Source organism: Cutaneotrichosporon oleaginosum, assembly GCF_008065305.1.
Source record: "Cutaneotrichosporon oleaginosum strain ATCC 20508 chromosome Unknown ATCC20508_contig04, whole genome shotgun sequence".
NCBI lineage: Eukaryota > Fungi > Basidiomycota > Tremellomycetes > Trichosporonales > Trichosporonaceae > Cutaneotrichosporon > Cutaneotrichosporon oleaginosum.
In genome coordinates, this window is record NW_027072173.1 from 815,201 (window position 1) to 834,828 (window position 19,628).

The following is a 19,628-nucleotide window of genomic DNA, read 5'->3' on the forward strand; positions in this document are numbered from 1 at the left end:
ACAACCCATCCCATGGTCAAACCACAACGTTACAATCCTCTTGTGTTTACTCCTCTTTCACCCTTTCACGTACCTCTTACGTCGCAAAAACAATAACAATGCCGCAACTCCTACTCAGGCATGGCGGCACCGAGCATGGTGCATCTGAGAGACAAGCCGCAGTCTTCCTCTTCTTCTGACCTCGGACGCGGTCGTCCTTTTGCACGCCCTGTACTGACGCCACCAGATGCTTGCTTGGCTCACCTCATCTCACTGATCGCTCACCCTTGACCGTTCATATCACGCCGCTTTCATCAGCCCCATTCACCGCCTCCTCATCTAGCTACAAGCACAGTCCTACACCCGCACTCTCCCGCGGCACCGCATGCACCACACGATCCCATTAAACATGGTGGGGAGGCAGTACGCTGGCGTCAGCGTCCCCCGGACGCGGACCCGACTCACAGCGCCCCGCCGTGTCGGGGCAGAGCGGGAGGGTCCAAGACACCTCCTGGTCTTCAGGCTGGGTCTGCGTGTGCAGAGTCTGTGTCGGTGGCGGGGGTGGGCCCATACTCATCGAGGGGACAGTCTCGGCCCGCGTGCGGAAGAGGGAGTGCGAGTACGCGTCCGCGGCCATGATGGCGGCGCGCGCGGCGTAGAGGTATCGCGCGTTTGTGGGGTGGTCGAGGGGGAGGAGGTTGGGGGACTCTGGCAAGGACGCGGGCTGGAGGGCTGGCTCGAGCTGCTCGGGCGTGGGTTGAGGCGCAGGCTGAAGCTGAGGCTCCTCGTTCTCGGCGACCCTCAGGAGCTTGGGAGCTGTGTTGGTGTCGGAAGCCGACGGGGGGTCGCTGGTGACGCTGGTCATGAGTGCGATGGGCGTCAGATTTACGACTTACCAGCACGATATACTTGGAGTGTTGATGGAAACAATGACTCGCCACCAACACATCACACACGTCTGTGATACCGCGAGGACACTGAAACGGCGCATGCCCGCACGGGCGTCGATTCGTCACGTCCTCGGTTCACATCGCCTCCGTCCACCGCGGATTCCGCGCCGACCGGCGCGAGGGAGGAGCAGCTTCCTGTCTCGGGCGGCAGACGTGCGCGGCCTGTTTCCTCCGGGCCCAAGCAAGCGTCGCTACCAAAGCAGCCGGAGTATCCTTTGCTCATACCATATAACACATGCCTTTATAAACATAAACAATATTTACTAATCTGCAGGCGGTCCTCCCATCCCCCTACGCTGTTCCTCTTCCTCTTCTCTAAGGAGATACTGCGCCATCCTCATCGTCACCGAGGTCGAGTGTCGGGGGCCAACGAGGGACTCGACGCTCGGCAGTGCCTCCAAAGTTCCCAAAAACTCCTGGGTCCGGGAGTCGGTAGTCATCGAACGCAGCTCGTGATACGTGGAGGGCAACTCCAAGCGTTGTGGGACAGGGTCTGTTTCAGTCTGCACTGGCGTTTGCCCAGCGGACGGCTGCGGCGACGTCGGCTGATGGTATTGGGCGGGCTGGACGGGGGATTCTTGCTGTTGGGCCTGCGGGCCGGGCGGCTGCAGCGAAGACGTACTATAACCGTGAGCGGACTGGGGTTGCTGCCAAATCTGCGGATTGGACGGGTGCGGCGAGCGCACATCATAAGTGTGAGCCGTCGGGGTGGCCGATGCTTGCTGCCAAGTCTGCGGGCCGGACTGTTGCGCCAAGGGCATATCATAACTGTGAGCGGTCTGAGAGGCGGGTGCCTGTAGCCAGGCTTGCGAACTGGACGGGTGCGGCGGGCGCACGTCATAGTTATAAGCGGTTGGGGTGGCCGATGCTTGCTGCGAGGACGCCTGTGACGAGGGCATCGCGTAGTTGTGGACAGACTGGCCGGCGATGGCGTGCGAGGAGACCTGAGGAGCTGCCGCCGGCGGCAAGGACGACTGATGGTTGGCGAAAGGCTGGACGGCGTGGGTCCGCTGGGTTGGGGGCTGCGGCAAGGGCCTACTACAGTAGGCCATAGGCTGGACAGCGTAGGCTTGCTGAGAGGCTAACGGATTGGGAGCTACTGGGGCCTGATAAGCGGTGGAGTATTGCGGAGCCTGCTGGGCCATGGGCTGGGCTGTGGGATATTGCGGAGCCTGCTGCGCCATGGGCTGGGCTGTGGGATATTGCGGAGCCTGCTGCGCCATGGGCTGGGCTGTGGGATATTGCGGAGCCTGCTGCGCCATGGGCTGGGCTGTGGGATATTGCGGAGCCTGCTGCGCCACGGGCTGGGCGGCGGGGTATTGCGGAGCCTGCTGCGCCATGGGCTGGGCTGTGGGGTATTGCGGTTGCGTTGCCTGCAGGGAGGGCTGCCAAGGCGAGGGCGTCTCATATCGTTGACCAGAGTATGCGACGAAGCTTTGCGATGAGGCTTGCGGAACGGGGGGCCGCGGCAAAGGCTTCCTATAAGTCTGGGCTTGCGGAAGGGCTGCCGTCCCCTGAGCTGCTGGGACCTGCTGGTAGGCGGGGTACTGCGCCGGCAAGGCCTGGTAAGTGGGGTTCCACGACGGGGCCGTTCCGTAGTAGTGAACGGGCTGGGTGGCTGGGGCGTGTTGAGCCACTGGAGCCTGAGGGACAGCGAGATATTGCGGCTGTGAGGCCCGCGGGGCGGGCGGCTGCGGCGAGGGGCCACAGCGGTAAGGAAAAATCCCGCCAACAGCGACCGGCTGAGCGATTGTGGGAGGGGCGGCGGAAGCTTGCGACGCAAAAACTTGGGGGGCATGTGCCTGCTGGTGCGGATACATATTTGCATTGCTCGAGACCTGGGCCGGTTGATGGGCCCAGTTCATGGAGGCATGCTGACGTTCTGTGGTGCTCGGAGCTGGTTGGGTCGCCTGCGCCCAGTTCGTATACGCACGCTGATGGTGTTGCCCGTGGTGCGCGCCAGGGCTACGAGCGTGGGTCGGCTGCCCCCATCCGTACTGTTGAGAGAGGTGCGTGTTGTAGGCAAACTGTGTTGTGTGTGTCTCGTTCGCGTTGAGGGTATTGGGTGTTTGGCGAGCGTGAGGGTTTGCTTGAGCCGACGGCCGCGCCTCTGTAATAGGCGCATGGCGGAAGCTGTGAACAGAACGGCGGGAGTCCCGTGTCGCCTGTTGCGCCTGCGTGAACTCTTGCAGCGTGACTGTATTGACCACCTGCGTCTCCTTTGGTTGATCGCCATCCTTCAGGTTCAAAACTTGCTGCTGCTCCAACGTGGGCGGGTTTGCTGGGATCTCGGGTGGCGTTGGTGGACGTGGGGGAATCATGGGTACGTGCTGATAGTTGACACGCGCAATGAACTTCTCACGCGTCTTGAAAATGGTCATGACGTCGGCGCGGGTGAGATGGAGGGATGGAGAAGGGAGAGAGTGAGGGGCGGAGAGCTGGAGAGATGAAGAGATTGACAGCTGAAGTTATGGTGAAGTAGGTGGGCAGGACAGAGCGATGAATGGAAAGATGGATGGAGAGAAAGATGGCGAGATGAACTAGGAGGCGGATGTATGTAGAGATGGGGAGAAAGAGCATGCGCACACAGACAGGTTATATTTGTGATGAGGTGAGTGAGTATCAGCACATAGGTGCAAATCAATGCAACTGGCGCACAACATGATGGCGATCATTAGTAGGCGAGGACCATCCGCCACATCATCCTCTGATTGTGAGGCTTCTTCGCCTCGGACATCGCACTTCATCAGACATCAGAAGTGAGCAAGCCCCTCGGTGCCTGCATTCGCATTCTGGCACACAGGTTACTCTGCTTCGTTGTCTACGCCATGCTGACGTCCCCCGACTTGTCCATGAACCCGTCAAGTTCCTTGTCAAGATCGTCAGCGTTGGCCGGCTTCCTGCGCTCCGCCCTGGGCTTAGCTCCGCTGACGTTAGCTTCAGAAAGTCAAAGGCAGGCTGAAGTAGACACGCACCGGCCACGCCCGCCCCTTCCGCCACGGTCACCGCGCTCGGCGCGTTCGCCGCGCTGAGGACGGTCCCGCGGGCGCTCATCGCGACGCGAGCGCGAGTCACTCTCAACGCCGCCACCTCCGCCGATCCGGCTTTTGAGGGACCCACCGCCGAGGCGCGCAAGGAGCGAGGACTCAGCCTTGTCAGCCTTCGGAGCGCGCGGCGGAGCGATGAGCTTGATCGCGATCGTCTGGCCTGCTGTCAGCGCCTCGCATTCTCGCGCTTCCTCGAGATCTAAAATCCCTCCTGGCTGGTTCCACGCACCCTTTGTCATCGCGCCGTCAAACTTGTTGATCGCGATTTTGGCCATCTGCGGCGTCGCGTACTCGACAATCGCAGATCCCGTGGAACGTCCAGAGCGGTCGTACTACTGCCTGTTAGCCCGTCCATTGTAGAAACGCACGTGAGCAAACAAATAGGAAGGCGCGTGAGCTCAGTTCATTGATCGTGTTCGGCTTGCAATTGGGGCTACCAGCCGAGGTAGACGCTTACGGAAATGTTAGGCCCTTGCACAATCGTGCCGGCCTGCTCAAAGATGGTCTGTTGTCAGAAGAGCAGGAATGACAACGTACCTTGAGGTCCTCGGGGGTGACCTCGTAGTGCAAGCCCGATATCTCGATCCGCGGCGACGAGCTCACGGGCGTATCCGTTGGAGGGCGACGGTCACGAAGGTCGTGTCCGCCGCGTCCAGCCCGGCCCTCGTACGCGTCGTGCACCCACTTGTCCTCCGTCGAGCGCGGGGACGGACGCTATCGTCAGCTGTGCCTTGTTCCAAACTCACCGCGTACGGCGCAGCTTCACGGCGGTCGCGCGAAAGACGGGGCTTGCGCTCCGCACCACCGCGACCTCCTCCGCGACCTCCACGTTTCGGAATCATGTCTTCAAGCGGCTTGTCGAGGTCCATGGTTAATGTGTTGTGGTGAATCCCTGTTCGCGCATCCACTGTAGATGAACGACGTCGGGGTGAGGGTGAATACGCCTCCCACTTAGCGGTGCCTGGAATGTGTTTGTGCCTGAACGCGTCTCGAAGACAAGTCAACGTCGCTCCAACTTTGTTGTTGCATTACTAAAATCCGCATTCCTCACCCACCTCCTCGCTAGCAGCAACATGGCGGACGAACCAATACCCAGCTCGCCTGAGGAGGAGCGCAGAACAACAAGGAGGAGGACGACTCGCACACCGGCAAAGCCCATTACGTACGGTAAGCGGGGTACGCCCAGGGGGACTGCGAAAGACACAACAAGCGCGGCGAAGGCCTCGCCCCAGAAGAGGGTTGCATCGAGCCCCGATACTGCGCCCAAGAGCTCTCTCAAGTCCAAGGCTGCAGCGATACGCGCAACTCGTACAACTGCCAAGAAGGAGACCCCAGCCAGTACCGAATCTCCAGCCAAGAAGGCGACACCATCCCGAACACCTGTCAAGAAGACGGCGGAGGATGCCGAGGAGACGCCGCGGTCCGGCAAGCGAGTGGCAGCCTCCCTCGCGGCAGTGCGAAGTGTGAAGAAGCCGCGCACGTCTCTCCCATCTTTCGACATTGAAGCATTCGGCAGCCAAAGCCACGCCGACACTGTCTCGAGCGAGGCGTTTCGCGCCAACGAGCGCCTGCGGCGACAGCGCGAGGCTCGTAACTTCACTTTCGAGGGCGACGCGCACGCACCCCGCACCACTCGCAGCGGCCGCGTTGTGGCGGCGCGTACCTACGGGCGCGACGACACAGAGGACACGGAAGATACAGACGAGAAGGACGAGTATGGGGCGCTTGCCGAAGTTGAGCCGGAGCCGGAAGTCGAGGAGGACGCTGGCGTGCGTTTAGACGTGCCCCTACCTGAGTCTCGGGCCGAGAGCCCGGCCATCGCCCCGCTTCCTGCAAGCGCCCGCCAACACGTGTTGCAGATCCTTGCCACTCTCACGGGCACCGAACGCGAGCCACTTCCTTTTGCGAACGAGGAGGACAACGAGGCGCTACAAGGTCTGGTGTCGCTTCTCAAGGGGACAATCGAGCGGGGAGAAGGCAACTCGGCATTGGTGACGGGGCCACGTGGTACTGGCAAGACGAAGGTGAGTGAAGCAGTGGCCGATCAAGGCTCCTGAGTCCTTTGCATGCCCTGGGCGACGGCGCAATTTTGGCTAGCAATTGACGCCAGACTGTCGAGCGTGCGCTCCGGTATCTTCCAATTGGCGCGGACGCGCCTATTGTCGTTAGGCTCTCCGGCCTAGCGCAAACGGATGATCGCCGCGCCATCCGCGAAATGGGCCGCCAGATTGCGGAAGGAGAAAATCGGACTTTCGAGGATCAAGAGGAGGCTGTCGAGGAGGACGCGGGCGATATCGCGTACGCACCCACAACGCTGCCCAGTCATTTGCTGGCACTTCTCCAAGCGCCATCTCCGCGCGCAATCATTATCATCATCGACGAGTTTGACCTCTTCACTGAACATGCCCGCCAGGCCCTCCTCTACTGCCTCCTTGACGTTGTACAATCCTGTCAAACAGGTCCTGTGGAGAGCACGCCGCGAGGAATTTGCGTCGTCGGCCTCACATCTCGTATCGACACCATCTTGCTCCTGGAAAAGCGCGTGAAGTCGCGCTTCTCGCATCGCATTTGGCGCGTCGTCTCGCCTCTCGTGCCGGGAGGGCGTGGATGGCGCGCTGTCCTCCGTTCAGCCCTGATTTCGTGGGACGAGGCAAAGCTCGCAAAGGAACGCGACATGCGCCAGTGGCAAGAAGACTGGGCCTTTGCTGTCGACATGCTGCTGGAACACCCCACGGTTTCTGCCACCCTCGACCGCATGGCAGCCCTCACAACAGACGTACGCCTCCTCTTCCGCCCCTTCATCGAGCCGCTCACGGCCGTCCTGAGCGGCCGGCTCGACTTCCTCTCTGTGCCCGGTGTGGCAGCGAGTGTGCGCGCGCAACTCGAGTTGGGCGGGTGGAGCACTGGGCCCACGAGGGCGGGCGCGAAACTTGGCCAGGTCGAGGTCGCCGCAAAGCTGCGTGGCCTCCCGGCCCCTGCACTTGGCGTGCTCATTGTTGCCAAGCATCTCTCGTACGCCGGGCGCACCGAGTTCTCCCTCGCTCAGGTCGAGGACGAGTACGCCCGCTTTGCTCGCTCGCGCCTCGTTGGAAGTGGGCGCGCACGTTGGCCACTCACACTGCTGAGGAGCGCGTTTCATCAGTGCCGCGCCCTCGGTCTGCTCGCCCAAGCAGGGCCGGCTAGTGCCGGGCCAAGGTTTGCAAAGGTGCGTGTGGCGTTGCCGCTGCATGAGATTGTCGCATTTTTCCGGAACGACGGAGGGCAGGCGCTGGGCCCCGAGCTGGCGGGGTGGGGAAAGATGTCTGGGGGCCATGTATGATGAGCGTGGAGGAGGCCGCTCTTGTGCCGATGCTAGCATTTATGAATGACGCAGGAATGGACATGGATGGTCACTGACACCCACTTAAAGCACGATTATACGTCACCAATTACTAGACGCCCTCCCACTTTGAGATGGTCGTGGAAAGCGCAGTCGAGGCTGGAGTTGTGAAGGTGTCCTGTCTGGCGCACTGGAGAACTACCTTGACGCAATGTGTATGTATGTTCACGTCATGCCTCTTGCCTCTTGCCTGCTGACGACAGCGATGCCGTGCGAATTGATGACGTTCAAGCGCCCCGGCCTGCACTCCCATTGCTTCTTTGCAGCACATTCTTTCCCGACATGCGACACTCTCCCTCCAGCACCTCAACATGGCCCCGAACGACGCAGACTACTCCAAGCACCCACCCCCACTCCTCGCCGCACATCTGCGTGATGCCGAAGCCGCCATTGCGAAAATCACAGGCCGCATACCTGGTGCCAAGTCAGCGATGCTGCACGCGATCTTCAGCCACGGCGAGCCGATCAAGGACTCGATCGTGCGCGACGCGCCCGCCGGCCAGCCGCGGCGGTACGACCATGTCGACCGCGTCCTGCAGGCGTCGTTCTTCCTCGTCCTCCACGCCCTCGGCCCCGTGCAGCCCACCAACAGCGAGGCGCATTTCGACAGCTGGTGGGTCGAGCTGAATGGGCGCGAGCAGCTGGCCGAGCTGGCGAAGAAGCATGGGGCGGGGAGTCAGCTCGACGCGCTGGATACGCTGCGCCGGGCTAAATGGGAGTGGAGCAGTTTCGCTTCGCGGCGCATTTTTGCCGGTCAGTTTCGGGAGTTTGGCTTGTGGGAAGCTGACGACAAGCGCAGCTTACGGAAGAGTTCACGACGGACGACAAGGCCGCGGTCTCGCCGAGGGACATGGTCGAGGTGGTGGCCGCGGTTGTGGGCGCCGCGGAGCTTATTGTCCTGGCATGCTGGCCGCGAGTAGATAGGAGCTGATTGGGGTTCGGATGAAGGCTGTGCGGGCAAGAGCCACACGATGACGGAGGACGCTTGGCGTTGGGTCTAGCCAGCGAATTGCCTGAACGCTTGGCTAGTTATGCAGACCAAGTGGCGGCATATGTACCGCATGTTACGCAATATACAGCACACGGCGGACCGCTTCCATCAGTGACAAGGACGCCACTGAACCTCTCAATGCCCTCCCTGCCTCAAACACCGTGTGGTGATGAACAGTCCGCATGCTCGGCGGACGGAGGAAGTTGGTTCGCCACTCGTGCACGTGACCTTGTCGATGAGGCTCAGGTCCGGCGATGGGCGGTGGCGTTTAGGCCAGGAACAGATCGTCCGGAAAGCAGTCGCGGTGGTGGAGGCGGGGAATTGAGTCGTCCCGCGGGGCTTGCACAGCTCACAGTCTTGGCAACGGGACAGCGGTTGGGGATGATATGCGAGGGGTCACGTGCGCCGGCCGAGATAGCGGTGCTGCCTCGGCGGGCTCGTGACGCCGAAGTTTCCAAGAGCCGAGGGTGCCGCGCTCACGGCTCCGTGCGCCATCGGCTTGGCGGCAGAGGTCGGCGCTCAGGACGTGCGCTCCGCTTATTCGCGCCGGCATGAACACGGACCAGCTGCACGCTCGCGGATACTTAAGAACAGCTGACGGCCTCGGCGTTCATCCCCATGCTCCAATGCTCGCCTCCACCCTCCTCCTCGGTAGGTGTGTCGCGGCCGCGCTGATGGCAGCTACTGTGGCGGCCGCCACGCCCTTCCCTCGCAGCCTGTACCTCCCGGCCGAGCTGCGCCTCGACTTCGGCGCCGAGCTCACGGCGCGCCAGTTCGACAACGGCACGCTGTCGTCCGCGGCCCCAAACGCGTCGGTGACGCCCGCCCCCGCCCCCGCCTCCGCCTCCGCCTCCGCCTCTCCCAGCTTTTTCGTCACGACCTACGCCGGCGAGACGTACACGTACGCTGCGCCCGAGGCCCCCGTCGCCCCCTGGGGTGTGGAGAGCTGCAGCAGCTGCGTGATCCGCGTAGACGACATCTGCAAGAGCGTGGCTGAGTGTATGAGCAGACCCGAGGCGCTCGAGAAGCGGCTGTGCGAGGTGCGTGCGCGGAAGGGCGCAGCTCATGGCAGAAACAGGACCAGGTCGCAGAGTGCTACAAGTGCTCGCGCGAGACTACGCAGCTCTCCGAGGCCGCGCAGCTCAACATGACCACGAACAAGCGGTACTGCGCCAAGAGGTTCGGCATCGGCAGCGGGGTGAGGAGGGACGAACGCAGACGTGTGAGAGACTGACGGTAGGCCCTCTCGTCGTTGGCTGTGTCGGGCGGCGCGGTCGCTGCCGCGCTCGTCGCCTTCTCCACCCTCCTTTGAATGACTGTTGAGTGATGAACGACCTGTCACGTTCTCGTGCACTGTCTTAAGCTGCAGAATGCAGCACGCTGGAATATCTTTACGTACATACCTCATACTATATCCTGATGTATCAGAATTTAATGTGATGAAGCAATACCCGAGTAAATTCTCTGCCCAGGTACAGTAGACTGCCGCGCGCCGCCGTGAGGACAACATCGCAGCTACAGAGCGCCAACATTGAAACTGACCTCCATTAAAAGTCATGGGCTACCTCTGCGACATAGATCTTGGGCACTGGATGGGACGAACGTGCCACAGAGATACAGCGCCCGAGTTCTGCAACTTCATTATATAACGTTCTGCTTCTCCCTCCTATCTTCTTCGAAAATAAACAGTGATCCGGTGTCGTGGCTGACGGCCACGATCACAGGTTGAAATCCATGGCAACGAGGAAGGCCCAGTCTCCGAGACGTGAGTCGCCGGCCTTCACAACGTTCACCAGGTCGAGGGAGCCGCGTTTTATGGTGCCTGTGACATCTGGCGTTAATTAAGCTGAACCATCACATGCTCACAAAGAGGGCACCACTTGCCGACGCGGCAGCAGCTCTGGCCATTGTTGATGCAGTAGAACGATTCGGGGCAATAGGTTTTGCCTACAATCAATCCGACTCACAGCTAACGGACAGTGCCTGACTCACCGTGCTTGCAGCACTTGACCGTTTTAGGAAGGCACGAGCCAAAGCGCGTGCAGCGAATTTCCCCCTCGTTGCAGCCAGTGGATATGTCGCTGGTCGGACTACCACCATCGGAAGTGGCGACAGTACCAAACTCTGCACCGGGACGAGCAGTGTGGGAGTGAGGGGGATCCGGAGAACCATCCGTGTCTTTTGTGCCCCCGCCGACGGCGCGGTCAGAGGTAGAGCGCTTCAGAAGGGAACGACTATGGTCCGCATTGCGCTTGTTGGCCAGCACATTGTCGGTAGTATAGCCGGCGTAGTTGACATCTGGAACCGAGTATCCCGAGGTTGATTCGTCGTAATCGTAGGCGCTGTAGCTGTCCGAATGCCCGTCGGCGCCGGGCTCCTGACCATCAGCAGCGCGCTTGCTCCAAGCCAAGCGGCGCTCGGGATGGGTCGGCTCGGATTCGTCCTTGTCCTCATCTTGCTCGTCATGACCATCCTCATCATCCCCATCTTCACCATCGTCATCGTCATCATCGTCATCAGCGTCGTCATCCTCGTCATCCGTGTCCTCGTCGTCCTCGATCTCAATTTCAGCATTGGCCGGGCCGCTCTCTACTTCGACCTCGACCTCATCATCGTCCTCCACCTCGACCTCGATATCAGCGAAAGGGCTTTCGATTTCAACATCCGCATCCTCGTCGACCTCGATTTCGACCCTAGTTCCCAGAAACGGAAGGGCTGCGGTGAGTTCAAGGCCCCGAGCGAGAGGGGCAAGCTGGCGGCCAACCTCGACGTTGGGGGCACCATCTTCGCGCCCAGCGTCGTCGTCGCCAATGTCGATTTCGACAATGGTGATGCCGGCGACTGCAAATTCAATTTCAATGTCCTCCTGCACCTCGACCTCGGCCTGCGCGACGCCAAGATCGGCGGTCGTCTCGAAACCGGGGCCTTCATTCTCGGAAGTGTGCGAGTTGCCGTTGGCGGCCCTGCGCGGCAAAACTTCTCGCTGTTGCTCGAGTACGTGGACGCCCTCCGTATTCCTAGCCTCATTGCGTATGGGGCCGCCCCCGCCCGTTCCTTCGTTCTGGGCCTGGGCGTTTTCCATGAGCCACGGGCGCTTCGAGTTCGGGGAAGGTGGTCTCTCGGGACTCCGGGCGGGACTAGGGGATGCGTGGAGCGTATTGTCAGAATCGCGTTCAGCAAGCCTGAGGTAACGGCGGCTGGGGAGACGGCGCTTATCGGGACGAGGCGCGGGTGGAGTCCTCTTCTGGTCGAGACGGTAGACGCCGCGGCGGCAGATGTCGATGTGGTTCCAATGAGGAGGAATATGGTCGTCCGGCGAGGCGTCGCGCACCTCGAGACTAGATGAAATCTGCGCGAGGGGAGCGTCTATTGCGGGGGGTGAGACGCGCCCGTACGGCTCCGAGGCGTCAGTCGGGTCGCCCGAGGAGAGATCGGTGGAATTGTTGCCCAAGGGCGCAGGGTCCTCTTTCCACACCGAGTCGGGAATGCCGAGGCCGATGGCGAGCGTGCCCTCGAAATGGTAGCCGGCGAGGGTGACGTTGAACTTGATGCCGAGGGCGGCGACGTGGCCTAGGAGGGTGAGGACGACGAGGATGTGTGGGAGATGCATGGCCGAGAATGACGTGAAGGCCGAGGCTCAAACTAAGAATCTTGGGCGAGTGAGAGAGGATAGCGAGATGGTGGTGCGGGAGGGAGCTCGAGGGAGAGAGTTGGGATATGAAGTAAGAAGGGTGAGTGAGTGTGGGACTGTGCAAGTAGCGGTGTAGACTGCGATGAGAGTGGTGATGAAGGAGAGTGTGTGAGTGGAGTTTGTGTTGTGAACGAGGGAGTGAGATGAAAGAAGAGAGGAGGAGAGAACTGAACAAGAGAAAAATGAAGAAATGGTCAAATGAGTGAGCTTTGGGTGAGGGAAGGTGATGGAGTACAGCGGACAGGCGAATGAATCGATCGGGCACGCGGGCTTGAAGACACAGCTCTACACATCCTCAGATCGTGCATTAGCTCCATCCCATGCCCCCTACACTTGCTTCTCGCGCCCATGCCGCCCCTCTGATCCTCCGATCCTCCATTTTTGGATCGCTTTATTGCTGGCGATTTGGTCAACTCTGGTACTCTGAGTCGATGAGCCGGTGACAGTCCACTCGATCTCGTTTCGCCAAGCTAATATGCTGTTGTCCATCGTCCCCCTCGATATCTCGACCGCCTGACTAGTCCCTCGCCGCTGGCATGGGAACCTCTCCGTCGCCCTCCTGCTCCGTCTTCTTGCCCTTATCCTTCCGCTCCACCTTGGCCTTAGGAGGAGACGGAGGGGGCGCGAACCACTCGTCGATCAAGTGACTCAAACCCGCAGCCTCAGCGCCCTCCATCATACCATAGAATATCGGGTTCGAACGCACGCGGCGGCCCAATAGGGTCCAGCCCAGCATGTCCATGGCGTCGCGCTTGCGTAGATCCGGCACGCGTGGGCGATGCGCCGCTACAGGTGGGGGCGCAGGTCGTGGCTCCAACATGCCCTCCAAAACGCGAATGGCCTCGGATACACTGCCGCCGCCCACTGTTAGGGCAGGAGAGGCCTCGCGCCGGAGGACAGAGGGCAGGGAAGACTCGAGCGGCAGACCATCAGCTAGCAGGCGCGAGATTGCCGTCTGTTGCTCTGCTTGGCAGAGGACGTGCATCCGTCCGCCTGGAGCAGCTGGGTGCGCCGATGCCACGGCGAACGCTTGCATTTGCACGAGCTCGTGGCGGCTGTAGTTGGTAGTGGTGCGCTCGTCGCCTGCGACCTGGGTGTACTGCGCGCCCATGAGAACCACGGAGGACGCACGCACAGGCAGCGTCCAACATGCGTCGCGCGGAGCAATGAGGGCCTTGATGATGCCGGCGGCGAAGAGCTCTAGGACACGCGCGATTTCCGCGCCGCGCATATTCGGAAGGATGTATCCGATACCGTGGAGGAGGGGTTCCTGTAGGGCAGCCTCGACGTCCGCCACGAGCGGCTCGACGTCGGCACGCTGCGCATTCAGGAAGCCGTTCAGATCCATCGCAGTGCCGGACTGTGTGACGAGGTCTCGAGCGACATTGCGGCAAGATGCGCGGGAGGGCACGAAAATCACGACGTTGCCTGGCGCTTCCTTGACAATGTCGTAGACGGGCTTGACCATGGTCTTAAGGAGCGTCGCGCTGTGCGGCGTCGTAAAAGTCTTGAGGTGCACGACGACAGGCGAACCGCGGTCGCGAGGGAAGAAGTTGAAGCGGTACTGTTCCTCGACACCAAGCCAGTTCGCCACATCGGAGGGATCGGAGAGGGAACAGGTAAGGCCCACGATGCGAATACGGGCCGGACGCACGGCAGAGAGGATCTTGGCGGCCGCAAGTTCGTACACTGGGTCGAGGAGGTGAAGATCCTCGAAGACGACGGTGGAGAGGTCGCCCAGGGCAAGGTTGCGGAGGCGCTCACGATTGATGCCGTCGAAAGCCGAAGGCGTTGCGACAACGATACGTCCGCCATTCACGCTGATGGCGCTCTCGAGCGCGTCAGAGCTTCTCACATGCGTCACTCGCACAGCCCGACTCCTTGGTACGACGCCGCGAATACGAGCGGCAGCCTCGGCGGCGGCGCGGAAGTGCGGGACAATGACGAAACAGAGCGCGCCCGGAGCGTGTCTGAGCGCATGCCACAACGCCAGCTCACCCAGCAAGCTCTTACCGCTTGCAACAGGGGCAGACACGAGCACGTTGTGGTGCGTGTGATACACGCTCCAGAAGGCCTGGGACTGGAGGGCGTTGAGCATCGACACCGGGCGATAGGCGTCAGCAAGCTCGGCGTCGTCGAGAGCAGAGAGGGTGAGGAACGGCAGGTCGAGCAGTGGCGTATGGTCATCGAAGGGTCGTGGCATTACGAGGTTGTTAAGGTCAACATGAGTCTGCGAGTCGGAGCCGATCCACTTGTCTGACGCCGTGACGATGGAAAGCGAGGTGTGAATGTCGACTGTCCAAGGGATGACGAACTCGAGGACCACACTCTTGGTCGACTGGCGGAGGAGTACGCTGCGCCATTGCAGGATGTTCATGCCGTCTGCGTCCTGGACCCAGACGTAGAATGGCTCAGTGGAGCCTGACACCTTCTGGCTCCACCTGAAGGTCGGTTCAACAGTCACTGCGATCTCAAGCAGATCGTTCGCAAGGGGCCGTAGGGCGTAGCGAGCACCAACGGTTGGGAATTCCATGGCCGCCGCGAGAAGTGCCTTTCCATGGAGCTCATTCAGGTGGACCAACTCTCCGAGCGACTTGGCATCCATCTCGCGCAATTCCGAGATTTCCGTTTCATCAGCCCAGCGATGCACGTTGACGAGCGTGTCGCGCTGGAGGGACATCTGTTTGAGAGGGTGGTCGTAAGGCCACATGCGTCGCTCGATTGCCTTGCTCAAGTCGATCAACAGGTAGGCACAGTTGGCCCAGTTGCGGCTGAGGGCAATCTCTAGCAGCGCGCGGATGATACGCCCAGCGTTTTGTGCCACGTACGCCGAGTCGGAGACAAGCGCAAAGTCTTCTATGAATACCTTAGAGATGTGCGCTTGCAGTCTGGCGTCAGTGGTGAATCGGGAATGGACAACTCACAGAATATTGACCTTGCCGTGCTTGTTCGTTGGACCACCCTTGACCTCCAAGGGACAGTTGTCCGAATTCATGATGGCAGTGAGCTCATCGACTTCGTTCTCGCGGACCTGAATCTGCTCGAATTCAGTGGCCTGCGAAAGCATGCCGAAAATGTCGGCATTCTTCATGTTGGGCTTGAACTCCTTGTCTGCTGTCAGCCATAACACTCAGAGACAAGGTGCTCACTGAATACCTCAACCGTCTGGTGGCGGAGGTAGTAACGCGCGGCTATACGGCCAAGGTCAGTGATGGTAAACCCGTTGGTGAGCTCGTCAAAGCGGATCATCTTGGCAACAGCAAGCTGGCGCGCGGCTTGGGTCACGAGCTCGCTGCGCTTGTTACCCAGCTGTGGGTCATCGCGCGGCTCATCGTGAGACATGCCGTAGATGAACGGCTCGCGACGCATGCGCACAAAGAGGTACGTGTAGCCGATCCAGCTTATCGCCTCGCGGACATTGGCAATAGTGCCCAGCGACACTTCAGCGTTGAGAGCGTCCACCATGCCAGGAATAAATTTGGACTCTATCGGGTGCTGCGACATGATTTGGTCCAGGTAGTGATCGAGCTTGTCTTGAGATGTGCAAATATAGCCGACACCACTGGTCTCATAGCCAGGACGACCTGCACGACCGAAGATCTGCGTGAGTCACGTCACACGAAAGCAAAGCTCACCTGTAGCACGTCGAGAACGGATAGGTCGACGAACGCGCCGCGCCCCGAGTCGTACACCTGTGTGCCTTTGATAATGACGGCGTGCGCGGGCAAGTTGACACCCCATGCAAGCGTCGACGTGCAGCATAGCACCTTGATAGCCTGATCCTCGAACATGCGCTCCATCATGTTGCGGTCCGAGCGCAGCATACCGGCGTGGTGAATACCGAAGCCGTAGTCAAACAGCTCCTTCATCTCCTTGTTGCGGGATGTGCCGATGTCGCGACGGTGGAACTGGAAGCGTGGGTGCTCCCGCGTGTCAAAAGCGTCAATCTCGCCTTCCTCCATCGCCATCTCACGCAGCTTCTGTGCAGTCTTGACTGTCTCCTTGCGCGCATGCACGAACACCATAACCTGGTGCCCCGCGCGCACCTGCTCTAGGACCTTGTCAAACACCACCTGCTCCATGTTGCGCATTTGTGTAAAGCTGCGCGCTTTGCCCTTCACGCCGATAAAGTGCTGCTCAAGCGGTACAGGACGGAATGAGCCATCGAAGAAGAAGAGGCCCTGGTAGCGGTTCACACTGGGGTCAGCGGAGCCCGTGGGCGGTAGTATCTCACCGAAGGAAGTCGCTGACATCTACGTAGTTGGGCAGCGTAGCACTGAGTCCAACAATGCGGATAAGCGACTGACTGGACTCGACCTGTGGTTAGCCGTGGCAGGCTATACCCAACATACCTGTCGCAATGTTCGCGCAACGATTGTCTCAATGACAGCACCACGCTCTTCGTTGAGGAGATGCACCTCGTCAATAATAAGGAGGCGGACTTTCTGCCGTCAGCTACCGTTCACACGCGCCACCTCACGGAAGCCAGCTCGCCCTCGCCCGTAGGCTTGCGCGTAACGACATCCCACTTCTCGGGTGTCGTAACAATAATCTGCGTCTCGTTGATCTCCTGGCGCGTCATCTGCATATCACCCGTGAGCTCGGCAACCTTGATCCCGAGCCACTTCAAGCGCTTGCCGAACTTGCGCGTGATTTCCGCCGCGAGCGCCTTCATCGGCGCGACATAGATGATCTTGAACGCGTCGCGGTCGATGTTGAAGCCTGAGGGGTGCTGCGGCCCGTTCTTATGGGAGCGGACATGGCTCATCAAAACTCGGAGAATGGTCATGATAGCCACGTCCGTCTTACCCGCACCAGTAGGCGCACAGACGAGCATGTTCTCGTTCGTGCCCATCGCGGTCGGCTGGACGACGCTCTGCATCCGGTTCAGCTCCTTGTAGCCGGGGAAGCAGCCGCGCGCGAGCTCGGGTAGTTGGGAGATGTGGATCGGGCGCTCGGAAAGCTTGGGCGGGATCGCGGCGGGCGGAGGAACAATGACCTCTTCGAAGGTATCGTACGCCTCCCGCTCGGTGCCGACGGGGAGGGCTAGCTTGCCGCCGTAGCTCAAGCTTTGTGTGGCCGCCCCGCCGCTTGTAAAGACGTTTGGGAGCTGCTCCGTCGACTGGGGTACGCGTTGCTGATGTTAGCGCGATCGCAGAGGGAGCTTACCCGGCCTTCTTCCGCAAACATTGCTTTGGGACGGTTCAGTTGCTCCTGGATACGCCGTTCGATGTCCTCGGGCGTGCCGATCACATCGGTGATGTCAATCTTGTTGGGCCGGCGCTTGTTGTTCTGCAAGGCCTGAGGTTTGCGCTGGCGTAAGCATGTGAGAGGGGTGCCCGACATACCTTCCCTCCGCGCTCTGCGGCCAAGATGTCCCGCCGTGCGCCAGGCCGCAAAATGAGCTCGACGAGGTTGAACCCCTCGCCTTCGAAGCCGAGGATCTCCACGAGATCACTTTGGATCTCCTCGTCGCTTCTCCCCGACGCCAGCACTTCCATTAGATGGACGTATGCGCCGGGCGAGAGGTGTGCATGGAGACGGGCGACGAGGGCGCTGGCGTCTCCTGCTTCCTCCTCTTCAGGCGTGTCGTCGATTGCGATGCGGCCCACGTCCTCTGTGATATCTGTGACGGTGTCGATGCCGAGCAGCGAGTGCAGCGTCGGCCATGGAGTGCGCTCGAGAAGTATGTGCTCGTCCCTGTCGTCAGCGGAGGCGAGATTGGACGCACGATGGAGCCTCAGGCGCGGGCGCGGAGGCCAGGTATGCCTCCCACTGCGCGGTGGTTGAGGGGCCGGGCTCACCGAGAAGCCCGTCGAGGTAGTCGGTAAGCGACATCAGGTGTGGTTGAGAAGAGACGGTTATGGCAGCAAGAAGATGGGCGCGATCTCAAAACGAGGTTGTAATTTCGGATCCGGAAAGGGCCCCGCAGCATCATCGACAACGCAGCATTCACCAGTGTCACCGACTCGCGTAGACCTCTCACGTATGCATCTGCGTCGCTGCAACACAACAACCGAGTCTACAGTATAGTAATGCATGTCTAGAAGATGCGCAGCCCCCCGAGGTCCGTGCCGTTCGTCACTGGCGCGGCGCTGACTGCGCCCTTCATCCCCGCCCCTCCGAACAAGTTGCTGAACAGGTCGTCGACCTGCTCCTCCTCCCAGCCGCCCTCAAACGGAATCGGCACGACAAAGTTGACCGCCTTGTCGTGCACAGTGTATCGCAGCTTGCGGCCCTTGCTTCCGCCGCGCTCGGCCTCGCGCTTCTTCTTCTTCTCGCGCCGGTGGGCCATGACGTCCCCGCCGCCGCGCGACTCGATCACTTCGCGCAGCAGGCCGCGATACGCCGTCTCCTCGGCCTCGAGGAGCGGCTTTGGCGCGTCGCGCTTCGAAGAGAGTGCTGCATCGATCGCGTCCACCACGCCAGTCTGTTTCGCAGCTGCGAACTTGGACCCGCCGGGCTTGTTCGTCGACAGCGAGGCGGCTTGGATCTTTGTCGACCACTTCGAGAGGATCGGGACTAGAGCGGGGTGCGCCGCATCCGCGAGCGCAAAGCTGTCGGCGGCCGAGGCGGTCCAGTAGGCCCCGTCGGACGGCTCGCCCACCCGCCGCTTCTTTGCTGGCGCCTCGGCGCCGGGCAGAGAGATGAGCTCGCGCAAGGAGAAGAGCGTCTCGTTCAGTTCTGCGAGCGAAGAGAGGACGTCGGAGCGCTTGGCGTCGATCTCGTGCTCGGGGTCGTCGTGGACCTCGTCCATCGGAGGCAGGGAGAACGCCGAGGGCACGGCCTTCTGGAACGCGATGCGCATCGTGAGGAGAGAGTCGAAGAGGTCCTTATTGTCAGATGTGATGGGCTGTCTGACTCACGCGTTGCCGCTTGATGCCGCGTCCCTTCTCGATGTCCTTCAACCGCGATGCGCGCAGCTGGCCAACGGGGTCTAGTGCCTTGCCCGACGGTTTGGGTGTTGGCTCCTCCTCTTCGTCCTCTTCGTCCTCTTCCTCGTCGTCTTCTTCTTCTTCTTCATCCTCATCTTCTTCGTCCTCTTCCTCCTCATCCTCGTCGTCCTCTTCCTCGTCGTCCTCACCCTCGTCCGCCTCCTCCTCCTCCTCCTCATCGTCGTCATCGAAGATCTTCATCCGGCTGCTCGCCTTCCCGCCGTACTTGTCCGACAACAGCGTCTGCGCCGCATCCACCCCAGCAGCCGCACGGAGCCGTGATGGCCTATGATCAGCTCGGCCTCGGCCAGACTCACCCAACATCCTCATAATGCGCGCGGTCAGCGGCGCCGAGCTGGTGCCCATCGAGGTCGGCATACGCGCTCTCGGGATCCAGCGCTTTCGTCAGCCCCGTTCCAACGCAAACCCACACTTCGGCTCGTCGTCCTGCAGCGCGCGCAGCTGGTCCTTGAGTGTAGCCATGGTGTAGTTGGTATTGTTGACGGTCAATGGTGCTCAGTGGTGAACTTTTGGTATCTAGGCACATGGGGGTATCGAATAAGCTGGGTGGCACAGCCGGCGGGACTTGGGGGACAACGTCGCCCACTTCGACAACATCTCTCTGATCTCTACTTCTTTCTGGCCACGAGCCACAC

At 60.8% G+C, this 19,628-nt stretch overlaps 9 protein-coding genes across 9 annotated transcripts; 3 read left to right on the forward strand and 6 right to left on the reverse strand.

Annotated features, from left to right (window-relative positions):
* Positions 1-336: 336 nt before the first annotated feature.
* On the reverse strand, positions 337-844 carry COLE_04777 (uncharacterized protein; the record flags this gene model as incomplete). The annotated part of the gene is made up of 2 exons (XM_018425218.1): positions 337-407; positions 445-844. 2 exons carry the CDS (start codon positions 842-844, stop codon positions 337-339), a joined length of 471 nt encoding a protein of 156 aa, XP_018280918.1.
* Positions 845-1,192: 348 nt separating this feature from the next.
* COLE_04778 (uncharacterized protein) lies at positions 1,193-1,690 on the reverse strand (the record flags this gene model as incomplete). The annotated part of the gene is made up of 1 exon (XM_018422438.2): positions 1,193-1,690. One exon carries the CDS (start codon positions 1,688-1,690, stop codon positions 1,193-1,195), a length of 498 nt encoding a protein of 165 aa, XP_018280917.1.
* A 2,060-nt stretch (positions 1,691-3,750) lies between these two features.
* On the reverse strand, positions 3,751-4,845 carry COLE_04779 (uncharacterized protein; the record flags this gene model as incomplete). The annotated part of the gene is made up of 6 exons (XM_018425217.1): positions 3,751-3,856; positions 3,905-4,136; positions 4,206-4,308; positions 4,434-4,481; positions 4,514-4,690; positions 4,723-4,845. The coding sequence occupies 6 exons, from the start codon at positions 4,843-4,845 to the stop codon at positions 3,751-3,753; spliced, it is 789 nt and encodes a 262-aa protein (XP_018280916.1).
* Positions 4,846-5,049: 204 nt separating this feature from the next.
* Positions 5,050-7,295, forward strand: COLE_04780 (uncharacterized protein; the record flags this gene model as incomplete). Its single annotated transcript, XM_018421219.2, has 2 exons — positions 5,050-6,000; positions 6,087-7,295. 2 exons carry the CDS (start codon positions 5,050-5,052, stop codon positions 7,293-7,295), a joined length of 2,160 nt encoding a protein of 719 aa, XP_018280915.1.
* A 371-nt stretch (positions 7,296-7,666) lies between these two features.
* Positions 7,667-8,279, forward strand: COLE_04781 (uncharacterized protein; the record flags this gene model as incomplete). Its single annotated transcript, XM_018419753.2, has 2 exons — positions 7,667-8,078; positions 8,245-8,279. 2 exons carry the CDS (start codon positions 7,667-7,669, stop codon positions 8,277-8,279), a joined length of 447 nt encoding a protein of 148 aa, XP_018280914.1.
* Positions 8,280-8,972: 693 nt separating this feature from the next.
* On the forward strand, positions 8,973-9,658 carry COLE_04782 (uncharacterized protein; the record flags this gene model as incomplete). The annotated part of the gene is made up of 4 exons (XM_018426478.1): positions 8,973-8,997; positions 9,028-9,386; positions 9,419-9,544; positions 9,587-9,658. 4 exons carry the CDS (start codon positions 8,973-8,975, stop codon positions 9,656-9,658), a joined length of 582 nt encoding a protein of 193 aa, XP_018280913.1.
* Positions 9,659-10,064: 406 nt separating this feature from the next.
* On the reverse strand, positions 10,065-11,956 carry COLE_04783 (uncharacterized protein; the record flags this gene model as incomplete). The annotated part of the gene is made up of 3 exons (XM_018419749.2): positions 10,065-10,177; positions 10,213-10,293; positions 10,339-11,956. 3 exons carry the CDS (start codon positions 11,954-11,956, stop codon positions 10,065-10,067), a joined length of 1,812 nt encoding a protein of 603 aa, XP_018280912.1.
* A 598-nt stretch (positions 11,957-12,554) lies between these two features.
* Positions 12,555-17,875, reverse strand: COLE_04784 (uncharacterized protein; the record flags this gene model as incomplete). Its single annotated transcript, XM_018425216.1, has 10 exons — positions 12,555-14,925; positions 14,962-15,148; positions 15,187-15,637; positions 15,673-16,234; positions 16,272-16,354; positions 16,390-16,482; positions 16,518-17,174; positions 17,207-17,350; positions 17,386-17,737; positions 17,769-17,875. 10 exons carry the CDS (start codon positions 17,873-17,875, stop codon positions 12,555-12,557), a joined length of 5,007 nt encoding a protein of 1,668 aa, XP_018280911.1.
* Positions 17,876-18,080: 205 nt separating this feature from the next.
* Positions 18,081-19,455, reverse strand: COLE_04785 (uncharacterized protein; the record flags this gene model as incomplete). Its single annotated transcript, XM_018422437.2, has 4 exons — positions 18,081-18,869; positions 18,904-19,258; positions 19,290-19,371; positions 19,404-19,455. The coding sequence occupies 4 exons, from the start codon at positions 19,453-19,455 to the stop codon at positions 18,081-18,083; spliced, it is 1,278 nt and encodes a 425-aa protein (XP_018280910.1).
* Positions 19,456-19,628: the final 173 nt, after the last annotated feature.